Source organism: Myodes glareolus, chromosome X (assembly GCF_982192425.1).
Source record: "Myodes glareolus chromosome X, mMyoGla1.1, whole genome shotgun sequence".
Classification (NCBI taxonomy): Eukaryota; Metazoa; Chordata; class Mammalia; order Rodentia; family Cricetidae; genus Myodes; species Myodes glareolus.
The window spans coordinates 80,431,434-80,453,700 of record NC_142053.1 but is presented as its reverse complement, the minus strand read 5'-3'; the positions used below and the strand labels follow the sequence as shown (position 1 = coordinate 80,453,700).

The 22,267-nt window shown below is 42.8% G+C and overlaps 1 protein-coding gene across 1 annotated transcript; it reads left to right on the top strand.

Annotated features, from left to right (window-relative positions):
* Window positions 1-10,368: 10,368 nt before the first annotated feature.
* Window positions 10,369-21,474, top strand: LOC125389230 (testis-specific protein TSX-like). The gene is made up of 7 exons (XM_048417688.3): window positions 10,369-10,532; window positions 11,590-11,625; window positions 12,511-12,547; window positions 13,622-13,706; window positions 17,868-17,971; window positions 19,056-19,114; window positions 21,138-21,474. Exons 1-7 carry the CDS (start codon window positions 10,439-10,441, stop codon window positions 21,161-21,163), a joined length of 441 nt encoding a protein of 146 aa, XP_048273645.2. The 5' UTR covers window positions 10,369-10,438; the 3' UTR covers window positions 21,164-21,474.
* Window positions 21,475-22,267: the final 793 nt, after the last annotated feature.

Here is a 22,267-nt window from a genome sequence, read left to right as displayed (position 1 = left end):
AATTCAAGCAGGAACTTAAAGGAGAAACCATAAAGGGATGTTTCTTAGTAACACACTCTCAGGCTCATGCTTAATTTGCTTTCTTATATAGACTAGGACCACTTGCCCATGGTTGGAGCAGGCCACAATGGGCTGTGCTATCCTACATTAGTTAATGATCAAGAAAACCCCCAATAGACAAATCTTATCTGTTCAAGCCCTCTATTGAGAATCCCTTCTTAGCTGACTGTGTCAAGTTGACAGTTAAAGATGACTAGGACACTCCATTCCTTGTCACCTTGACATGCAAACACAACTCTTTTTCGAGACAGGTTCTCTCCTGTTCTAGGCTGACCTGGAATTTGCTATGCAGACCATGCCTCTGCCTCCCAAGTGCGACTATTAAAGGTGTACTCGACCGTATCTGGCTCAAATTCATTCCTTTTAATATTCCATTCTTTTGGTCCCAAGATCTCATGATCTTTATTTTTTGTTGTTGCCCAGCTCCAAAGTCTCATGTTAATGCCATAATATAAAACAAAGTACAACTTTTTTAAAATTCCCACAGTCTTTAAAAATTCTGATACTTGTGGATCAGGGCACACACCTTTAATCCCAGCACTTAAGAGGCAGAGGCAGGTGGATCTCTGTGAGTTTGAGGACAGTCTGCTCTACAAATTGAGTTTCAGGACAGTTAGGGCTGTTACAGAGGGAAACCCTGTCTTGAAAAACCAAAACAAACAAACAAACAAACAAAGAGGTCTGAGGCAGCAAACTCCAAAAGAGCAGAGTCAGAGACTGTGTGAATTTGGGATTTGGGACCTTCAAGGAAGTAGACCTGAGCCAGGCAATATACAGCAAGCCAACAGCCAGCATCAAACTAAATGGAGAGAAACTCACAGTGATCCCACTGAAGTCAGGAATAAGACAAGGTTGTCCACTCTCTCCATATCTACTCAATATAGTTCTTGAGGTCCTAGCTAGAGCAATAAAACAACAAAAGGAGATCAACGGTATACAAATCATAAAAGGAGTCAAACTCTCACTGTTTGCTGATGATATGATAGTTTACATAAGCGACCCCAAAAATTCTACCGAGGAACTTATACGACTCATAAACACTTTCAGCAATGTAGCAGGATACATGATTAACTCAAAAAAATCAGTAGCCTTCCTGTACACAAAAGATAAAAAGGCTGAGAAAGAAATCAGAGAAACATCACCATTCACAACAGCCACAAATAGCTTAAAATATCTTGGAGTAACTCTAACCAAACAGGTGGAAGACTTGTATGACAAGAACTTTAAATCTTTGAAGAAAGAAATTGAAGAAGACACCAGAAAGTGGAAAGCTCTTTCATGCTCTTGGGTAGGCAGAGTTAACATAGTAAAAATGGCAATCTTATCAAAAGCAATCTACAGATTCAATGCATCAAAATCCCAGCAAAAATTATTCACAGACCTCGAAAGAACAATACTCAACTTCATGTAGAAAAACAAAAAATCCAGAATAGCCAAAACAATCCTGTACAATAAAAGAACTTCTGGAGGCATCACAATCTCTGACTTCAAACTCTACGACAGAGCTACAGTGATAAAAACAGCCTGGTATTGGCATAAAAACAGACAGAAGGACCAATGGAACCAAATCGAAGACTCAGATATTAATCCACACACTTTCGAACACCTGATTTTTGACAAAGAAGTAAAAAAGTATCAAATGGAAAAAAGAAAGCATATTTAACAAATGGTGCTAGCATAACTGGACATCGACATGTAGAAGAAGAAAAATAGGTCCATATATATCACCATGCACAAAACTCAAGTCCAAATGGATCAAAGACCTCAACATAAAGCCAGTCACACTGAACCTCATAGAAGAGAAAGTGGGAAATACACTTGAACACATTGGCACAGGAGACCACTTCTTAAATAATACCCCAGTAGCACAGACATTGAGAGGAACAATTAATAAATGGGACCTCCTGAAACTGAAAACCAGTAAAGTAAAGGACACAGTCAACAAGACAAAACGACAGCCTACAGAATGGGAAAAGATCTTCACCAACCCCACATCAGACAGAGGTCTGATCTCCAAAATATACAAAGAAGTCAAGAAATTAGTTATCAAAAGAACAAATAATCCAGCCAGGCAGTGGTGGTACACGCCTTTAATCCCAGCACTCAGGAGGCAAAGGCAGGCGAATCTCTGTGAGTTCGAGGCCAGCCTGGTCTACAAGAGCTATTTCCAGGACAGGCTCCAAAGCTACAGAGAAACCCTATCTCGAAAAACAAAACAAACAACAACAAAAAAACCACAAACAAACAATCCAATAAAAAAATGGAGTGTAGACCTAAACAGAGAACTTTCAACAGAGGAATCTAAAATGGCTGAAAGACACTTAAGGAAATGCATCCTTAGTCATCAGAGAAATGCAAATCAAAACAACTCTGGGATTCCATCTTACACCTGTAAGAGTGGCCAAGATAAGAAACACTGATGACAACTCCTGCATTGCTGGTGGGAATTCACGCTGGTCCAGCCCCTTTGGACATCAGTGTGGCGATTTCTCAGAAAATTAGGAAACAACCTTCCTCAAGACCCAGTAATACCACTTTTGGGTGTATGTCCAAAGGATGCTCAATCATGCCACAAGGACATGTGCTCAACTATGTTCATAGCAGCATTGTTTGTCATAGCCAGAACCTGGAAACCACCTAAATGCCTCTCGACCTAAGAGTGGATAAGAAAAATGTGGTACATTTGCACAATGGAGTACTACACAGCAGAAAAACATAACGACAGCTTGAATTTTGCAGGAAAATGGATGGAGCTAGAAAACATTATTTTGAGTGAGGTAACCCAGACCCAGAAAGACAATTATCACATGTACTCACTCATAAGTGGTTTTTAAACAAAAAGCAAAGAAAACCAGCATTACAAACCACAATCCCAGAAAACCTAGACAACAATGAGGATCCTAAGAGAGAATTACATAGATCTAATCTACATGAATAATAGAAAGTATAAAAAGACAAGATCTCCTGAGTAAATCAGGGGCATGGGGACCTTGGGGGAGGATTGGGGGGGAGGGGAGAGGCAGGGAAGCGAACAGAGAAAAATGTAGAGCTCAATAAAAATCAATAAATATTTCTTAAAAAGTTAAAAAAGAAGGAAAGAAATAAAGAACCAAAAAATTTCTAACACTTGCCAGCCATGGTGGCACATGCCTTTAATCCTAGTACTTGGGAGGTAGAGCCAGGTGGATCTGAGTTTGTAGCCAGCTTCATCTACAGAGCAATCAAAAAATTACAAATTGTAACACTTTAAAAATTCAGTATCTTTCAAACAAGTTATATAATTCCTTATTCAAGAGAAGAGCCAGGGCATAAAATGTCAGTCATACTGGTTTAGATTAACTAAACCAAATGATGGACGGTATAGACCCCAATTTTGTAGCTCAATGTTTAGCATTTGAGATTCAGCCATTGTGTAGTATTTGGGACTCATTGTGTTGTCTTCTGGTTCCATGAGGCTTGGTCAGAGCTGAGGGACTAGTAACTGGACACATCCCTGACAGGAAGACAGACTGGGAAAGAGACCACAGATCTCTAAGAACTCCATATTCTGAGACAAAGACTTGGTAGGCTGTTTCTCCTGCCAGCAGGGGCTCCTTTCTGCTTAACCAATCCAGACTGGTCAAATGTATTCAAAAGTAGTCCTTAATATGTTCTCCTGATGCTCTGGGCCTACCAGCTCCCCTTTCTTTGACTAAGTTGACCAATTCAAATTTAGGTGAGGGGGACCTAGTCTACATCACCATAAATGCATGTTTATCTGAGGCGGTGGTCTATTAGTTCCCCTTTCTTATTTCAGCTAACCCAAAATTGGGAGAAGGGCTCCCATCTCAGGCCACCAAAAACACTTAAAACCCTCAGCTCCAGAAGAAATATGGGGTTTGAGTTCCAAGTTCCTTCTCTGTTCTACAGGGACTCTTCTTCGTGTGTGTCTCCTTGCCCTCGTGTGTGTGTGTGTGTGTGTGTGTGTGTGTGTGTGTGTGTATGTGTGTGTGCGCGCGCACACACTTCTTCACTTTTATTTGGCAAAGTTTTTAACTGTTGCTGCCTGCTGTAAGGGATTTTCTTCCTGCCCACAACCTGAAGGCACACTAGCCCACTCGAGCATGTGACTCTGGCAGGCCTTGCCTTTCTCGTTCATTCCCTCTGCCTTACTAAAAACTGTTAGATTACATTCCTAAAGTAAGCCACCAGATTCCCTTATGCTCAGTGGGTAGCATTTGGCCATTTCCTCCACCTGAAGCTGCCTACTAAAGTCCAGCAATCAAAAGCCCCTTTGGTTGGCCTAATTAACAAGCCCAATTAAAATGAAACACCTCATCCTAACATGGGCTTTCCCCCTTTACCTTTCTAACCGCGCCTATGTGCCATGTCTATCTCCCCTCTAACCAGAGACAGTCCTTTGTCCCTCTGGAAAAAAAAATCCCTGCCCCTTTCTCTTATCACCTTCCCGTTCTCTCTCATTCTCTATCTCTTTTTCCACCACACCCTGGCCCATTCTAACACAGATCTCCCCTTTTTCTCGTAAGCAAGGTCATTTGATGTTGTTTTCTGCCTGAGTCAGAAAGCAACTGCTTTTAACTTTTCTTCCTCTCTTAATAAGTGATCTCTCTGTGAAAACAGGTGTTTTGGTGTGGTTCACACCTAACTGGTGGGGGGGGGCGAGGGGAAGAAGTCTGGAAGGAGTCCCCACTGTGCTGGTGGGTGTCCCCTTAGCAACCTATCTCGGGGACTTTAGGCTGGTTCCACTTCAAATCTGCCCCTGTCCTGGAATAAGGTAAGGAGGGCCCATTGTGTTTCTCCACATAAGGCTGGGCTAGGAAAAAAAAAAAAAAAAAAGAACCCTAGCCACCTCATGGTGGTGCATACCTTTAACCCCAGCACTCAGGAGGCAGAAGCAGGAGGTGGATTTCTGTGAGTTTGAGGCCAGCCTGGTCTACATAACAAATTCCTGACTATCCAGGGGTACACAATGAAACCTTGCCTCAACAAAAACAAAATAAAGCAAGCAAAAATTATCCATAAAAAAACAAAAGACTGAAAGAAATGGGGACAGTAAGCTCCCTTCCTGAGGAAACAGTGGCAGTGAGAGGCTGGGGGGAGGGGGGGGCAACCTGCCAGGATTAGAGGCTTTGTTAAAGCAGTCAGAGAACTAATGGCTTGGCATTCAGGCATCAAGAAAGACTGAGGAGGGGGCATGTACTGGGTAGCTTCTAGTCAACCTGATGCAGACTAGAGAGCCATCTAGGAAAGGGGGACCTCGGTTGAGAAAATGTCCCATCAAATTGGCCTATAGGCAAATCTCTAGTGCATCTTTTTGATTAATGTTTGATGTGGGAGGACCCAGTTCACTGTGGGTAGTGCATGCTATCCCTGGAAATTAGGAGGTCCCCAGCTGTGTGAACCCCTGGGCAAGGCATGCTGGGTTGTACAAAAAACAAATAAATAAATAAAAATAATAATAATAAAAACAAGCTGGTCAAGACACAGGGAGCAAGCTAGTGAGAGACATTCCTCTACGGACTCTGCTTCAGTTCCTGCCTCCAGGCTCCTGCCTTGAGCTCCTGACTTGGCTTCCCTTCATGATAGACTCTATGCTGCAAAGTGAAATAAACCTTTTCCTCCCCAAGTTAGTTTTGGTCAGCACTTACCACAGCAGCAGAAAGTGCACTAGAACAGAAACTTATACCAACCAGTACGGCAATTGCTGTGACAGACTTATCCGTGTTTGGGGAAGGATTGTGGTGGTTTGTGGAACTTTGGGCTAGAAAAGCTGTTGTGTGTCCACCGCTTAATGGGCTGTTCTGTAAGACCTTGGAAGATAAGAATGCAGAGAAATGCTAAAAATGAAGGTCTGGCTTGTGAGCTTTCAGAGGGAAGTTTGAAAGTACCTTAAACGGATGAAATAAACCTTTATCTCCTGTGTGGCTACTTTTTAACTTGACACAGGTTAAGGTCATCTGGGAAGAGGGAACCTCAACTGGGAAAAATGCCTCCATCAGATTGCCGGTAGGCAAGTCTGTGGGGCATTTTCTTGATTAATGGTTGAGGTGGGAGAGTCCAGCCCACTGTGGGCTGGGGGCTGGGGGCTTCCTCTGGCCAGGTGATCCAGGGTTGCATAAGAAAGCAGGTTGAGCTAGTCAGAGGGAGCAAGCCGGCCAGCAGCCCCCAGTTTTCTGCATCAAGTCCTACTCTGACTTCTCTTAGTGAGGGGGAGTGACTGGAAAATTGTAAGATGAAATAAGCCCCTTCCTCCCCAAAGTTGCTTTTAGTCATGGTGTTTTATCACAGCGATAGAAAGGCTGAGGCACTCCCCAAGTTGCTTTTGTTTCGTGTTTTATAGTCAATAGACAGCAAACTAGAACCGGGAGAATTGCAGAAATGTCTGCCCTGGGGAAAGACCTCAGAAAGCCTCTCCCCACCAGCATATGTGTGTATGTGTATATGTAGATATACATGGACTAGATCACAGATATTTTGTAGCTTTTCATCCAAGCTGGGGAGAGTAGGCACCAACATTTTTAAGGCTTTCCAATGATGATGGGACAGTAGGATATTCTCTGAGCCTTTAGCGTACTATGATGGTGTGACAGTCTCTCACCGTACCCACCCCCTGCACGCTCTTTTATCACCCCACCCTCCAACCTACCCCCACCTGCCGCCTACCTTCTGTGCTCTAGGGGTAGTTGTTGAAGATCTAACAGCCTATGCAGGTCCATGGGGAAGGAAAGCCAGGGTCAAAAGTGAAGGCTTGGCATCTTTAGAAGGTGTAGGGGTTTGTTATAAACCGTAGTGAATGGAAGAGCATGGAAGCGACACCCCCCCCCATATTAAGAAGGTCCCTTACATTTTCTTCACAGTTCCAACCTAGTTGAGAGAGAACTTAGGCACCTGTCTTTTCTAGGCTCTCCAACCACCAACAGCCTTCAGGGTGTGAGAGAGATGTGATTTTTTTCTATTCTTACCACCCCAGAACCTCCATGCTACCCTCATCCCCCCACACTCCCAACCACATTCCTCCTATCTCCGTCCACCGCACCCCAATTCCACTTTCTGTGTTCTTCAAGCACTACTTCAAAGTCAAATGTTAAGATAAGTTAAGGTTAGGTTAAGTGATTTCATTTGGTTTGGTTTGAAAGAAGGACTATAGACGCCAACCTACACACACAAAAAGAAAAATAGGCCGTGTTTCCTTAGAGCTCCCAGTCTAGCTGAGGGAGAACTGGTGATTTCTGGGTCCTCCAATGAATGTGAACCTTTAGGATACCTTTAGAGGTCTGACATTCTCTAGTCCTGTGTTCCCCAGCTGGCCCCATCATGCACAATTGACTCCCCCCACTTACCCCCACCCTATCTTCTGTGCACTCCTAGTACCACACAGCAAAATAACGGTCTGTGCTGTGAGTTTGGACAGAAAGTCAAACTCCTGAGTGAAGTCTTTGTGCCTTTATAAGGTAAAAACTAGTACCTGACTGACCCAGTGAGTGAAGACTAAAGGATCAATCCCTCTTCTCCCGGACAGTAACTAGGTGATCACAGACATTTGCTTTGTGCAGCCATTCTAGCTGAGGAGCCAACTATTTAACAGAAATGGGTTAAATTAAGATGTATGAGTTAGCCAATAAGAAGGTAGAGCTAATGAGACAAACAGTGATTTAATTAATACAGTTTGGAGAAACTATGCCCATATTCCAAATATTTTTTATAAATGTTCTTTTACCTTTAAAGGGGGATATGTTATAGAGATTTGCAATGGTATGGATTTTGTTTTATTGATACAAACTTAAGGTCAATTTTGTTTTATATATATATATATATCTGCTCTTGATTATTGTGTTTGTGTAGCTCCTTTAAAAATGTAATGTATAATTAAGAAATATAGGTTAATAGAAAGTCATCTATAATAGTTAAGTTTGCAGTCATGTTAGTTAGATTTTCTAGATGTATAGAGATATATTTTAGTTAGATAGGTATTCCTTAAATCTTTCAGAGACTTTCAGAATATGGCATTTAAATGTTTTTAAAAATGTAGGACATTTCATGACAATGAGACACATCTGGTCCTGGCAAAAAAAAAAAAACAGTTGCTTCAAGAGAAAGATGGGCATCAGAGAGGCTCCTTATGGAGTTGATTATCCATTTGGGCAAGAAACTGCTTTTACCTGGACTGCTTAACTAGACACGCAGGACCCACAGACAAATGATTGCTGAACTTGCTTAAAGGTGAGACAGTCCATCTAGGAGCCAGCACTTTCTAGGTACTCCATTGAGGATGGGACTTAAGGAAACTGCAGAGATGTGACATTCTCTCTCCCTAAACTCCCAACCTCCCCCATACTGATCTCCGCTATACCACCTCCCCCTCCCTGAAGCCAGGTGACCATGAGCCCACCTTCTGGGCTCCACAATTGTGCTGGGAAATCTAAAAGTCTGCATGAGTCTCTGGGAAAGAAAGTCAAGCTCCACAGTGAGATCTGGCCACCCTAACAAGGTAAGGCTTTCCTTTAACTGACCCAATACGAGGACAAGCTGAGGAGCAACTGGCCCTCACGAAATAGTAGCTAGAAGGTAGTGTGGTAGCGCGCCCCTTTAATGACAATACTCAGGGAGGCCAAAGGCGGGAGGATGAATTTCTGTGAGTTTGGGGCCATTCTGATCTACATAGCGAGTTCCAGATCAGGTGGGGGCTATATATTGAGACTTTGTCTCAAGAAAATGTCTCTAGAGCAGACATTTTTAGTGCTTGTAGAGCTGCTGAAGGAAAATCTCTGTGCTGGTGTTCTCTAGCATCATCCCTCAGACGGTGGGGACGAAGCTTTAACCTGCTACAGAGGTGTGACAGTCTCATCTGACATCACACTGCCCTCCTCCAGCACACCATCTCACCTTTCAGTCTGCCAGACCTGGGCCGCACTGCAGGGCACCTGCTCCCGCACCTGCACCGCACCTGTACGGCACCCTGAAGTTCATTTCTCCCCACCTCCAGACCTCCGAAAGGATTGCTTGGAAATCTGAGGCTCAGTACAGAGTAGCCGGAATATCGAGTCAAATTCTGCAGTGAAGTCTTGCTGGTTTTGTAAGGTAGGGGAGTTCAATATTTGATTTACTGAAAGGAAGAACACAGGACACCCCACTTCCAAGCATTAACTAGATCAGACATTTTCCTGCTACTTCCAAGTGAGTTGAGGGAAAACCTAGTAGCAAGTGTGTTCTAAGCCTTCTCATGGGGAAGCACCTTTAGGGTAGGTGCTACTAAAGTGTGGTATTCCCTAGTTCCCGACCCACTTCTGCACACATCTCTACCATTGTCTTACCCTCTGCCCCTCACAACCCCGCAGTTCCTGCCACCAGCCTTACCCATTAAGGCGCTCATCCCAACCTCGTGCCTACTACCCACAAGACCCACTCCTATCTTGTATGCTCCTCACATACTGCTGGGACCACTAACATTCTGTGCGGGTTGGTTGTTCAGGAGACTTAAGCTCCGCAGTGGTCCTGTGGCTTTTGCAAAGTAGGGAATTCAATCTCGGTGTCTGGCACCCGTGAAAGGAAGAGTGTAAGAGTGCCTCCTCTGCTCCCCGCCTGTCCCTCGCCCCCCAGCATTAACTAAATCTCAGATATTCTCTTAGCATTTCTGCCCCAGCTGAGGGAGAACCCAGATGCCAGTTTTTTCTATGCCCTTGGAGGATAGGAGTAAAGGGTACCACCGACAAGTAACCTTTTCTCATCCTATTCCTCCACAAACTCCTACCTGCAGTCAGCCTATCTCCTCGCCTCCGGGCCTCACCTCCCATGGTCCAGTACCCACGCTCGGTACCCTTCCAACACCACAGCTGACTGACCCCACCTATCCTCCTGTCCTGTACAAGCAATGCCAGGAAACCCGTCTGTAAGGGGTAGATTGGGAAGGGCAAGCTCCGCGGTGGTAAGCCGGTGGTGAGTTGGTGGCAAGGTGGAAGCTCTGGTACCTGATCCAGTAAAAGGAAGCCTATAAGATCTACCACCTCGCCCTGATTGATACTGACTAGATCACTGAGCTTTTAATATCTCCACTCTAGCTGAAGGGAACTTAGAAGTCAGTGTTTTCGAAGACCTCCACTGAGGGTAGGCCTTTAAGATACTACAGAGGTGTGACATTCTCTGATTCTACCCATTCCCAACCCTCTGGTCTCTGTCTGGCCTGGGCCCTGGGGCCTGGCGTCCTGACCGACTCCACCCAAGTCCCACTCTTCACCACATCACAAACACATTTGAGAGGCTGCAATGAAAGCCTGAAACTCTGGCTCAGATCCATATAGCAGCCACCTAAACTTGGGTACCAGCTCCTCCAACAGGTGCCCCCCCATTCTGTTCCCAAACTCAGAAACCTAATTCCACAACCATGTCTGAAGAGCAGACACCCCAGATGTGCGAAGCAGAATGCTGCACAGTGGATTCCCCAGAATTTGAAGATGAAGAAAGCTGGCTTTACAAAGGTAAAGGCCTGCTTTTTTTAGCACTACCTAAAGGAGGAAAGCGACCCTTCTGATCCTGAGTTCAGAGTTTCTTTCAAATTCCCCCGGATTGAAGGGAAAACCATGTCCTCTCTCCCCAGTTTTTTGTTTGTTTGTTTGTTTCTCATACCACCTTGCCTCTGGTTTCTACGTAATGTCATTCTAGAATTCTTAGTTTTCTCTCAAACTGTCAAACTAAGTCAGGGAGTCCCTTTAACTGGAGGCAGGCAGAATGATGAATAACACAAACTTTTACAAATGAACCAATCAGCATTACATCCTAAACCGTGTGAAACTGCAGTTGGAGACTGTTGGAAAGGAGCATCGGTACCGAGATTAGAACATACCAGTGTAAGCTGGTAGTTACCGTCCCCGTTCTACTTTTCTCCTAGAATGGGAGTCACCCGGTAGTGCACCCCGATCAAATTGAGGGACCCATTCAACAACAACAAAAGCCCTATAATCTGAGACATTGAACATACTTTGGATTCACTTTTTCACCTTAGTACAGTGAGCTGGATCCAAGCCGTAGTGGTGGCGCTCAACTTTCAGGATGCAGAGGTAGGCGCGGATCTCTGAGTTTGAGGCCAACAAGTTTCAGGACAGCCAGGGCAACACAGAGAAACCCTGTATTGGAAAAACAAAGCCAGCCAAACAAGACAGAAAGTAAACTAGAAGTGGTGGCACATACTTTTAACCCCAGCACGTGGGAGGCAGAGGCAGGCTGTCTCTGAGTCTGAGGCTAGCCTGGTCTACACAGAGAACACCGGGCCAGTTAAGGCTATATAGTGAGAATGCCTCAATAAATAAATAAATAGATAAATAAATAAATAAAGTGATTTAACCTTCTGACATAATAGCCTCACTTGCTGCAAAATCCACACTCTTGTTTCTGTACCTTCTAGAATATGCAATGAGAGATGTGGAGATATCTTCATAGTGCTTTGACTTTAAACATATTAAACACAAGTTTTATTTGCATTCAGGTCTGTATATGTTTAATCCTCACTGCCTTTTTTCTCCCTTGTTTCATTCACAGTGTTGGGAATCAAGCTTATGCCTTCCTCTGCACTGGGCAAGTATTCCACCCTGAGTCCACCCCTAAAACCACCCTGGGATTTTTGTTGACTTTGTTGTTGTTACCATGTTGGTCTTTTTAGTTTTGCCAATGTAGGCCTTTTTTTTTTTAACAAGCTGTTCAGCCTTCATAGGAATGAGCTGCAGCAGCTCAGGTATTCCCATTGACTCTCATAAAAGTGCTTCGTTGGGTGGAGTCCTTCAGATGAACTCATGTACCTTTCTGCACAGAATCCTCCTTTTCATTTCTTTCTTTCTTTCTTTCTTTCTTTCTTTCTTTCTTTCTTTCTTTCTTTTTTCTTTTGGTTTTTTGAGACAGGGTTTCTCTGTAGCTTTGGAGCCTGTCCTGGAACTAGCTCTTGTAGACCAGGCTGGCTTCAAACTCACAGAGATATGCACCACTACTGCCCGGTTGCATCCTCCTTTCTCAGCTCATATTCTTCACCTGTTTCAAGAAACTAACTTGATTCTTAAAGTGCTGAGTATACACAATACATCCATCAATTTAGGTGTAAAAGGCTTTTCCAAGTTTACTCAGAGTCAAACGAATAAATAAAAATATGCTTCTTGGTATACATAAATACAAATTTTAAAACACAAAAAAAGTAGTGAAGGACAAATTTTTTTAAATATTTTTTTCTTCTTTTATATCCTTGGCAGTTTAAAGGGTTCAATGGTACTACAGGCCCCAATTCCAAAATGGGTGACTATTACTTCCTCTCCTCCAACTATTCGATAAGCTGTTAATAAAACCTCAATTATGTTTAGGTTTGGCAATATCATTCCACATGTTCAAGCCCAAGAGGCCCTCAAGCCGCTTCCTCTCCTTCATACCACCGTTTGCTTTACATCTGCATTTTCACACTTTATTTTTCATTGACAGATGACGACATGGAAAGGCAGGAGGACAAAACCCTGGGGTAAGTTATGCGACATTTTCCTCGCATCAACAGTTGTCATCTTGGTGTTGGCAGCCAATTCCAACTGAAGGGGTCAAGAAGGACACTTCCCAAATGACCTTGTTACATGATGTGATAAGCAACACAGAAATGTGTACTTGCACGGGACACACGAGAGCACTAGCTGGGATTTATCAGACTTTCTTTGCCAAGAGAAAAGAGCCTTTGATTTTGTCACTGAAACTGGTAACTTGCTGTGTCTTTTTTTTTAAAGTGCTACTACAATAAGACTGCAAAGCTTCTTTAGATTTTTATTTTTTGTGGTGTTCTGAAGCCCTCATTATGAACATGGTGGGTAGCAAGTTCTCTTCTGTACTCAGTTTTCACTCAGGGTCCCTCCAAGGCCAGGTGCATTCCAGTTACTAAGGCTAGTGAAGGAGCTACAACGTCTCAGAGAACTGATAACTGAATTCCCAGAAACTCAAGGAGAAAACAGTTTACCTATAGCTTAGTCTCAGGGCCTGTGTTTTTAATGAGGAGAGTGGAGGGCAGGAGCAGAAGCACACACGCTCCATTGCAGACGCTCTAGGGTCGGAATCTCAGCAGAGCTAAAACACCTAGGGACCACTGGCAAATCTCTTTCTGGTAGGAACACTGGGAATCAAACTGAGGCTAGAAATTGTGGCCTGAACCCAAAACAAGAGAACAAACTTCATAAAAATGCAAAACTGAAGCTTTTTAGAGGGAATCCGTAAAGAAAAACAAAGTGGAGAGCAAAATACAAATAACAAGTGAGCCAGTTAAAACTGCAACAACATTTGGGGCCAATTAAAGTAGAAAAAAGTATAGTCAACAGATTCATCTCACTATTTTACTTTCTTAATCTATAAAATGAAAAAGTTGATCTAGGTGATACCCTTCAGCCTCAATATTCTGTTCAATGCATTTTCTGAATTCAATCACACTTATTCAATCATTTGGCTTCAGCACCAGATTGTACTTTAGTTTGAGTGCTTGGGTTTCTGAACTGCATACAATCTGGTGTTGGGGTGAAAAACTCTCCAGTGTGTTGACTATTGTGATACTTTTCTCTAGCTACACCGAGTCATTTCTGCACTTGCAAGACATCCTTCAAGAGAGCAAACTCAGCAGGATTGATGATAGCAACAGTCGCCAAGCGGTAAGTGGGACAAGGAAGACAGAAACACACCAAGATGTGGGAACCTGAAAAACACATCAAATGGAAATGGCGTGGTGGTGGATTCGAAACATACTAGAATGGATATGGTGCTAGGATAGTGATGTCCGTTGAAAACTGAGCCTTACTGCAAATGTATTTAACTAATCAATTAAGTGTGTTCAATATTTTTTATCCTATAACTCCTTATGTTGCCAGGTGTGGTGGTGCATCCCTTTAATCCCAGCACTCAATAGGCAGAGGCAGGCAGATCTTTGTGAGTTCAAGACCATCCTGATCTACAAAGTGAGTTCCAGGACAGCCAGAGCTGCTACACAGAGAAACTCTGTCTCAGGAAAACACACACACACACACACAACAACAACAACAACAACAACAAAAAGAATCCTTCTGTTAGGGCTTTAAAACAGGGATCGATGACTGGACAAATAAAATTAACTACTTAGAGAGTATTCTCTTTTTCTTGTTCTTCCCCTGCCTGCTGGCGGAGATATTTTTAGAAGCAAGAATAGGAAAAAGCAAATATACTCATGTGATTTTCCCTTTTGAAAAGCAGGCGCTAGATATGTTCACGTGTCTACAAACTGGAGTCTGATTCCAGGGAAGATCATCTGATCTAGTAAATCATACTGTGTGTGAATTGCTTGTAGAATTGCAACATGTGATTACATGATTTTCTCTTGGTGGGGGTAAAGTACCTTCTAGAAAATCCCATTAGATTTGTGAGTAGCTCTACAATTGCAGATTTCTACTTATGCTTAGTAGAGAGCTATCTTGCTATACTTTTAACCTATTTATTTGAATTCGGCTCCTTTGAACCACTGCTGTAAAAATCTAATGCTGCTTCCACAGAAATAGTCCTTCAAACTTTTTTGTTTTGTTTTGTTTTTTTGTTTTTCGAAACACGGTTTCTCTGTGTAACAGTCCTAGCCGTCCTGGAACTTACTCTGTAGACCAGGCTGACCTGGAACTCACAGAGATCCACCTGCCTCTGCCTCCCAAGTGCTAGGATTAAAGGCATGCGCCACCACTGTCTGGCTAGGCCTTCAAACTTTTAAAGATTTGTTTTATTTTGATTATGTGTATATGTGCATGTGTGTGCAGATATGTGCATGTGAGTGCAAGTATCTACAGAAACTAAAGGCATTTGGCCCTGGCTGGAGCTGGAGCTATAAGTGGTCATGAGTCAGCTAATACCGGTGCTGCCATCAAAGTTTGGTCCTCTGGAAGAATAACAAGCATTCTTAACCAGCCCCAAGCCTTCTTGCCACTATCACATTAGGCTTAAATCCTCTCCAAGAAGGATCATGCCATTCCAAGTCCTTCGTATATCTTGATTTAGAGTCCTTTTCCATTCCTGTTCTCTAAACGCATATCAGTTTGGAAATTTTTCAAGTGGGACTTTCTAAAATGAATGCAGTATGGGCCGGAGAGTTGACTCGGTGGTTAAGAGTTCTTCTGCTATTCCAGAAAGCCTGAATCTGATTCCCAGCACCCACATTGTACAGTTCACAACCTCTTCTAACACCCAACTCCAAAGGGAGGGAGTTCTTTTTTTTAAGATTTATTTATTTATTATGTATACAATGGTCTGCCTGCATGTATCCCTGCAGACAGAAGTTAGCAGCAGATCTTATTACCAATGGTTGTGAGCCACGTATGGTTGCTGGGAATTAAACTCAGGACCTCTGGAAGAGCAATCAATGCACTTAACCACTGAGCCGTCTCTCCAGCCCAGGGAGGGAGTTCTTATCTCTGGCCTCTGAAGGCACTATCCCCCATGTATTCACACATGTAATTCAAAAACCTTTAAAAGTCAATAAAAACTTTTTAAAATCACATATATTTCTTTATCCTCTGTGTATATTTGGGTATTTGTGTGAAGGTCAGAGGACAACTTGAAGATGCCAGTTCTCTCCTTCCACCATGTGGCTCGGTGGAACGTGTCTTAACCCTACCGAACCATCTTGCTGACTCCATATGTCTTGATTCTTTTTCATGGGTTCTGAGGATCAAACTTGGGTTGTCAGGCTTTCATGGCTAGCACCTTTATACCCACTAAGCCATCTCCCTTTCCCTCAACATGTTATGTATCTTAAACAAATGTGATTTTAATGTATTCAGTATGACAGGATATGTCTAATTTGGTAAGACCAAAGTAAAGTCTTACTAGTTTTAAATGCTCCCAATTTTAAAATATGAAACTTAATAGAAGTAGGTGTATGTTTAGCTTAAAAGTAGTTATACACATAAGAATTGTTATGCATTGTTTTTGGTATATAGCCTAAGAATTTTCCTTGGTAGGACACAACATGAATAAGCTGTAAAGTGTGATTGTACATGTAGCAGGTTTATTCTTGGCTAGATCAGTGGAGCATAGTATATAGAAGGAACGGGTGACAGTCCTACCTTACTATGTTTCAGTCAGTTCTGAAATGCTGTGTATTTTTATTATCATTTTCTAAAATGTGAGTCTGTGAAAAGGCTTTTTAGCTCATAAAAAGTTTTTATTAAACCGGATGTGAAGCTGGGTGTGGTGTCCCATGCCTTTAATTCCAGCACTCCCAGGAGGCGGAGACAGGCAGACATAGCTGTCAGTTCAAGGCTAGCAGGTGTACAAGAGGAGTTCCAGGACAGTCAGGGCTACACCCAGAAACCTTGCCTTGAAAAGCAAAAACAAAGCAAACAAGCCAGAGGTGGTGTCTTGAATCTGTAATCCCAGCATGCCTATGGTGAGATGGGAGGCTGAGACAGCATTGTCTGGCAGCTTGTAAGCCTGCTAGTCTCAAGTATGCAGCATGGCAGAAATCAGAGCTACCCTGTCCCAAACTGGGTAGAAGGTAAGAACCAACTCTTGAAAGCTGCCTTCTGACACATGTCTTTCTCTCTCTTTTTCTCTCTCACGCCCCCCCACACAGACACACACATACTTTAAAATTTAAACATAAGGCACAGCACAGTATGGTCTTGTGTGCTCAGATACCAGCAAAAGGAATATAAATGTGAAAAATATGATATTAGATGGGTAATGCAGAGGATATGTGCTTAAAGATCTGAGAAGCTTTAAAGCTGTGAGAAGGCGTCAACGTGCAACCTCAGCTAGGAAATTACAGTTGGGTGACAAATTTTTCACCTCTCTGTGCCTATCTGAAATGATCAAAATGCACCGAAAGAATTGTTTTAAAGTGTTACAACTAAATTTTAATAAATAGGTGGATTTGCAAATATACAATACATGAATATTGAGGATTTACCACCAAAGTAATGATTCTTTTCGGGTAGCAGCTACAGGCCTACCCTGAAGTCAGGGCCATAGCCCTAGAGAGATGAATGAGGCCTAGATGGATACAACCTCTCTCACTCTGTCAATTTTTGTTTTTTTGAGACAGAGACTCACTATGGAACACTGACTGCCCCAGAACTCACTATGGTAGACCAGGCTGACCTCAAACTCACAAAATGTGCTTGCCTCCAGGGTGCTAGTAGGCTGGTAGGTAGCGCTGGCCTTGAGCTCTCAACCCTGCCTCTGCCTCACCAGTGCTGGGACTACAACCACATTCCTATTTCCTTTTGAGATTTTGAAGGAAAGAAAGTGGTCAGCAGTAATAAAAGTAAATTGAGGATTGTAGTCAGCAACCAAGACCACTAAAAGTATTCTAGAACCAACTCAGGTCTCTTCAGGGTATCTGATGCTTTCATTAATGTGAGCAATCTATTGTTTTGTTTTTGTTTTTGTTTTTTTCCAAGACAGGGTTTCTCTATTTCATAGCTTTGGCTGTCCTAAAAGTAGCTCTTGTAGACCAGGCTGGCCTCGAAGTCCCAGCAATTCTGCCACCTGAGTGCTGGGATTAAAGGTGTGCGCCACCACCACCCAGCAATCTATTATTATAAAAACACTGTACCCAAGGCCCATTTTCTCCAAAGTTGTCAAGGTAGCCACCTATTGATGGGTACCTTGATGTAAGAGAGGAGCAATGGTCAGATTATAAGGTACAAATGTTTACTAAGTTTTGTCACAACATTATTTTCATCACTTAAGACTATCAAATATAGGATTAACATTAAGACAGAAATCCTCCTTTGATGACCAAAAGTTCTGTCTACTTCCTTTTGACTTTCCCCTGTGTCTTTATCACTCTGTAGGGAAATGCTAAAGAAGATGATGGAACCAGCTATGGTGACAACGATATTGATGATAACGTGAAAGTTATCATTGACAACATAAAAACAAACCCCTCCATGTCTATGTATGTAACCTTAAATGTCCTTGAGTTATGGAACATCTGGGGATGGGGAAGAGAAATACAATGGGAGTCACCTCTCCTTTAACTGTTCTGAACCTTATCTTTGGTGTCCGCTGGAAAGAAATGTAGGAAGACGATGAAGTCTGTACTTACAACCGTTGCACACAGCACGCTGTTGCTGCTTTTATGGAGGGCATTGTTTTCACGTCTTCCATTTTATGTGGACCTTTTCTCACAGATGATTTTGGAATTCAATTATTTAGGATTTTACTTTTGTGAGCATGGCTGTCATTTTTGTAGGAAATCAGAGAGTTCAAAGAGTAAAAGAGCCCACAAGTCTATTTCCGCTAAAGCAGGTCCTAGAGCAGACCTTCCATGCCCTGTTCTCTTAGTACTGTTTTTCCCCAAGTGCTAGTAGAGGTACACATTTGATGTCCAGCTTTTTTCTTTAGAAGGAGAAATAGGTGAGGTAGTGCATGCCTTTAATCCCAGCACCTGGGAGGCAGTAGCAGAAAAATTTGTGTGTTCTACAGCCTGATTTGCATAGTGGCTTTGGTTTGCCCCTGTCTCCAATCAGCCCTGCCTCCAGCTCACCAGTCCAGGGACTGCACCTGTGATCCGAGTGTCACCACATTCAGATTTCTGTCAGAGCCCTTCTGTAGAGTCTGATCTACAGAGTGGCTTCCAGGCCAATTAGGGCTACATAGTCCAAGCCATCTCAAAGAAGAGAGAGGGAGCTAGCCTGCATGCCTTTTGCATGGCTAATTGTTCAAACTCTCCAGTCCCACCCCTTTTAAGGAAAATCGGTGGTCTGTTTACTATTTGATAAACAATAAAAACAGTAGCGCTAATGAAACCTTTATCAAAACCTCCAGTTCTTTCTTGGGTCTTTTCTGTTATACATATCACTGAAGTAAAAAAAAAAAATGTAAATTTCACATCCCCATTCCTTTTAGTAGGAAGACAACCTTTTTTAGTTCCAATATGAATGGGTCATATTTTTGTGTGTGCCTGAATGACTTTTGTGTCTCTTCAAATTGCTGGTGTCAGCCTATTGACAATTGATTATACTTTCTCTGTATTCTAGGAAGATGCTCACTGATCTGAACTCAGAAGCTGAACAAGATGTGGAAAGAACTGCACCAGGTATCTTTCTTGCCGTTTGAATTGTTATTGAAGTCATATGTTGCATCCTTGCAACCTGACATCTATACAAAGAAAGCACTCATACTCATAAAAAAAATAAAAATACCTTTAAAAAGTTAAAGACATTGCAAGTCAGGTGTAGTGATGCATGCCTTTAAGCCCAGCACTCTAGTAATCAGAGCGTCAGGCAGGTATCTTCACAACTCAGCCTGGCAAGTTCCAGGAGACCGAGGGCTACATACTAAGACCCTATCTAAACAATAAATAGACAGTCAAGGATGTAGCCTACTTGGTAAAGTATTTTCCTTGCATGCATGAAGCCCTTGGTTTAATTTCTCAGTACCACAGAAGCAGAACATGATGTAATCCCAGCATTCGGGATACAGAAGGCACCCTGTCCCGTTCCAAGGATGACCTAGGCAGGCAAGGATCACTGAGGGTAAGGGAGGGCTTCAAGCAGTCATTATTCCCAAGAATCACACTGTGCTTTGGCCACAAGGGAGGACTCCAGCTCAGAGACTGTCCCTGGTGGTATAGTACCTTTTCTCACTCAGACATCCCCAGAAAAGTATCCCTTCTCTCTCCTGTGTTAACCAAATCCAAGGCTCTACAACATGGGCAAGGAGAAACCCCAGTAGGCTGGTCTAGACAAGATCCCCCAGTGAGCAGATGAATGTCTTCACAGGTAGGGACTGGATTGGGGGTAGTAGCTATCAAGAGAAAGAGAACTGAAAGGATGTGGAAGGATCTAAGGCAGTGCAAGTTTGGAGGGTCCTGCCAGATATGTTCAGATCCCACTAAGCTGCATCATTATCCCTATCCTGGAACCAGAATCCCTGAGGCATTATAATCATAAAGGCAATCCACAGCAGGGGTTTAGGAGCTAAGGAAGGACTGAGCAGAATCTTACTCTCCAACCCCCACCCAGTCCTGCTCCTCTTAGACTCTGGCTTTCGAGAACTCAGAGTTCTGAGTATACAGACTAGACCCACTGGCCCACACTCTCCATATTCTTGCTGCACAGAATGGAGGGGAAAGGAAAAGCTCTCTCCTATAGAGAACTAAAACCATGAGGCTGGAGAGATGGCTCAGTAGTTAAGAGTTCTTATTGCTCTTGCGGAGAGCCCGAGTTTAAGGGTCCCAGCACCTGTTGGAGTTGCTCACAATCACCTCTAATCTCAGCCCCAGGGGACTAGGCACTAGCACTCATGTAGGTAGCACACAGAGACATAATTTTTATCAGCTAAGCCTGACATTAGGTAGAACTGAAATTTGCTAATTAAATCAATGTGACTTCTCTATCATCCATTTGTCTTAAAAGCTGAAGGTACGCTTTACAGGAAGGAAAAAGTTGTCTCTAGTTTTCAAGACAGGGTTCATCTCTGTGTAGCCCTGGCTGTCCTGGGACACACTCTGTAGACCAGGCTGGCCTCACAAACATCCTTCTGCCTCTGCCTCTGCCTCCCAAGTGCTGGGATTGAAGGCTTGCACCACCACCACCTCACAGGAGAAAGATTTTATGGTTCCTGTAGTGCCTTCATTCTTTCACAGCACCGAAACTATAGTTCAGAAGGCAACATCCAGAGGTGAAGAAGGAAACATTTAACATTTTCTGCATTGGCATGTGCACTCATGCATGTTTACACACAGATCTGGTGGCAAGCATCTCTACCAGCTCAACCCTCTCCAGCTCCACATCATGCATTTTCACTTAGGCATCTCAAATAACTGAAATAGTGATGTCTGACTTTTAATATAAAGAATCAGCTGGGCAGTGGTGGTGCACACCTTTAATCCCAGCACCTGGGAGGCATAGTCCAGCCTGGTCTATACAGTGAGTTCCAGGACAACCACGGCAACGCAGAGAAACCCTGTCTCAAAACACTGGAGAGAGAAAGACAATCAGCAAAACTTAGTAGTCCTTGGTAGGTTCCTTTTAAAGATATGTTGAAGGGGGAGATTACTGGGGGAAAAAAAAAGAAAATAACTAAAAAAAAAATAACTAAAAGCCTTTCTTCCACAGATAATGCCATGAATCCAATTGATTAAACAAGGATCAAAAACACCTTACCATCACCTATCTTCATGCATAAATGAAGTTGTAATTAAAAAAAAACCACCAAACTTGTTTTAAAGACAATGGTATCATCTCTACACACATACCTGAAAACAAATCTATACCAAACTGCTAAAACAAATGGAAACTACTTGAGACCAGATATAAAGTGGGGAATCTACTGAATTTTGAAGATTTTGAAGATGGAAATCCTTGTCCAGCTTGAAAAATCACCCCCAAACAATCTAAAGTTAGCTACATTCCACAGCGAACCACCTAGGAGACTTTATTGCCCATTGTTAAATAAAAAGTTCTGTGTGTGTTTCTGTGTGACAGCTTCAAAGTCATTGCCCCTTCCTTGTCATACAAATTGCTTCATTTTTTTTTCTTTTCTTTTTCTTTCTGTCCCCTCTCCCCACGTTCTGTTGGTTTTTTGAGACAGGGTTTCTGTGTAACCTAGCCCTGACTGTCCTGGAACTGGTTCTGTAAACCAGGCTGGCCTCGCCTGCCTCTACCTCCCACATGCTGGAATTAAAGGCATGTGCCACCATGCCTGGTTTATTTGCAAGTTCTTTATAATAAAGTTTTAATTTTAAAGAGAAGATATTTAAGAAGCTAGATAAAAATTTAAAAATACATTGCAATCATTCTTGCCTTACCAATTAGAATTATTTTTCCAGATCATCTCATTAACTGCAAAAGTGGAAATCACTGTACTTGCTGTCTTATAAATATTCAGACACCTAGATTTAAGAAAAAAGTGGGGGGCCAGGCGGTGGTGGTGCACACCTTTAGTCCCAGCACTCGGGAGGCAGAGGCAGTTTCAGAGGTCTACAGAGTGAGTTTCAGGACAGACTCCAAAGCTAAAGAGAAACCCTATCCTGAATAAACCAAAAAGAAAGAAAAAAAAGAAAAAAAGTGGGAATAAGCATAAACAAGCTGTGGAAACGAAGAAGCATGCTGGAGGGACATCACTGTAGTCAACAAGCCCAGACCCTGAGCCAGTGACGGAATTTTCAATATTTGTAGAATTCTGAATACTCATGTAGTATATCTATGGTTTCATTAAATACAATCAGACAAGAGTTTATAGGAAA

Coding starts and splice junctions, on each gene's coding strand:
- LOC125389230 (XM_048417688.3), top strand. CDS start 10,439: ATGTCTGAAGAGCAGACACCCCAGATGTGCGAAGCAGAATGCTGCACA. Junction 10,533..11,589: donor AGAAAGCTGGCTTTACAAAG/GTAAAGGCCTGC, acceptor TTTCATTCACAG/TGTTGGGAATCAAGCTTATG. Junction 17,972..19,055: donor ACAAACCCCTCCATGTCTAT/GTATGTAACCTT, acceptor TCTGTATTCTAG/GAAGATGCTCACTGATCTGA.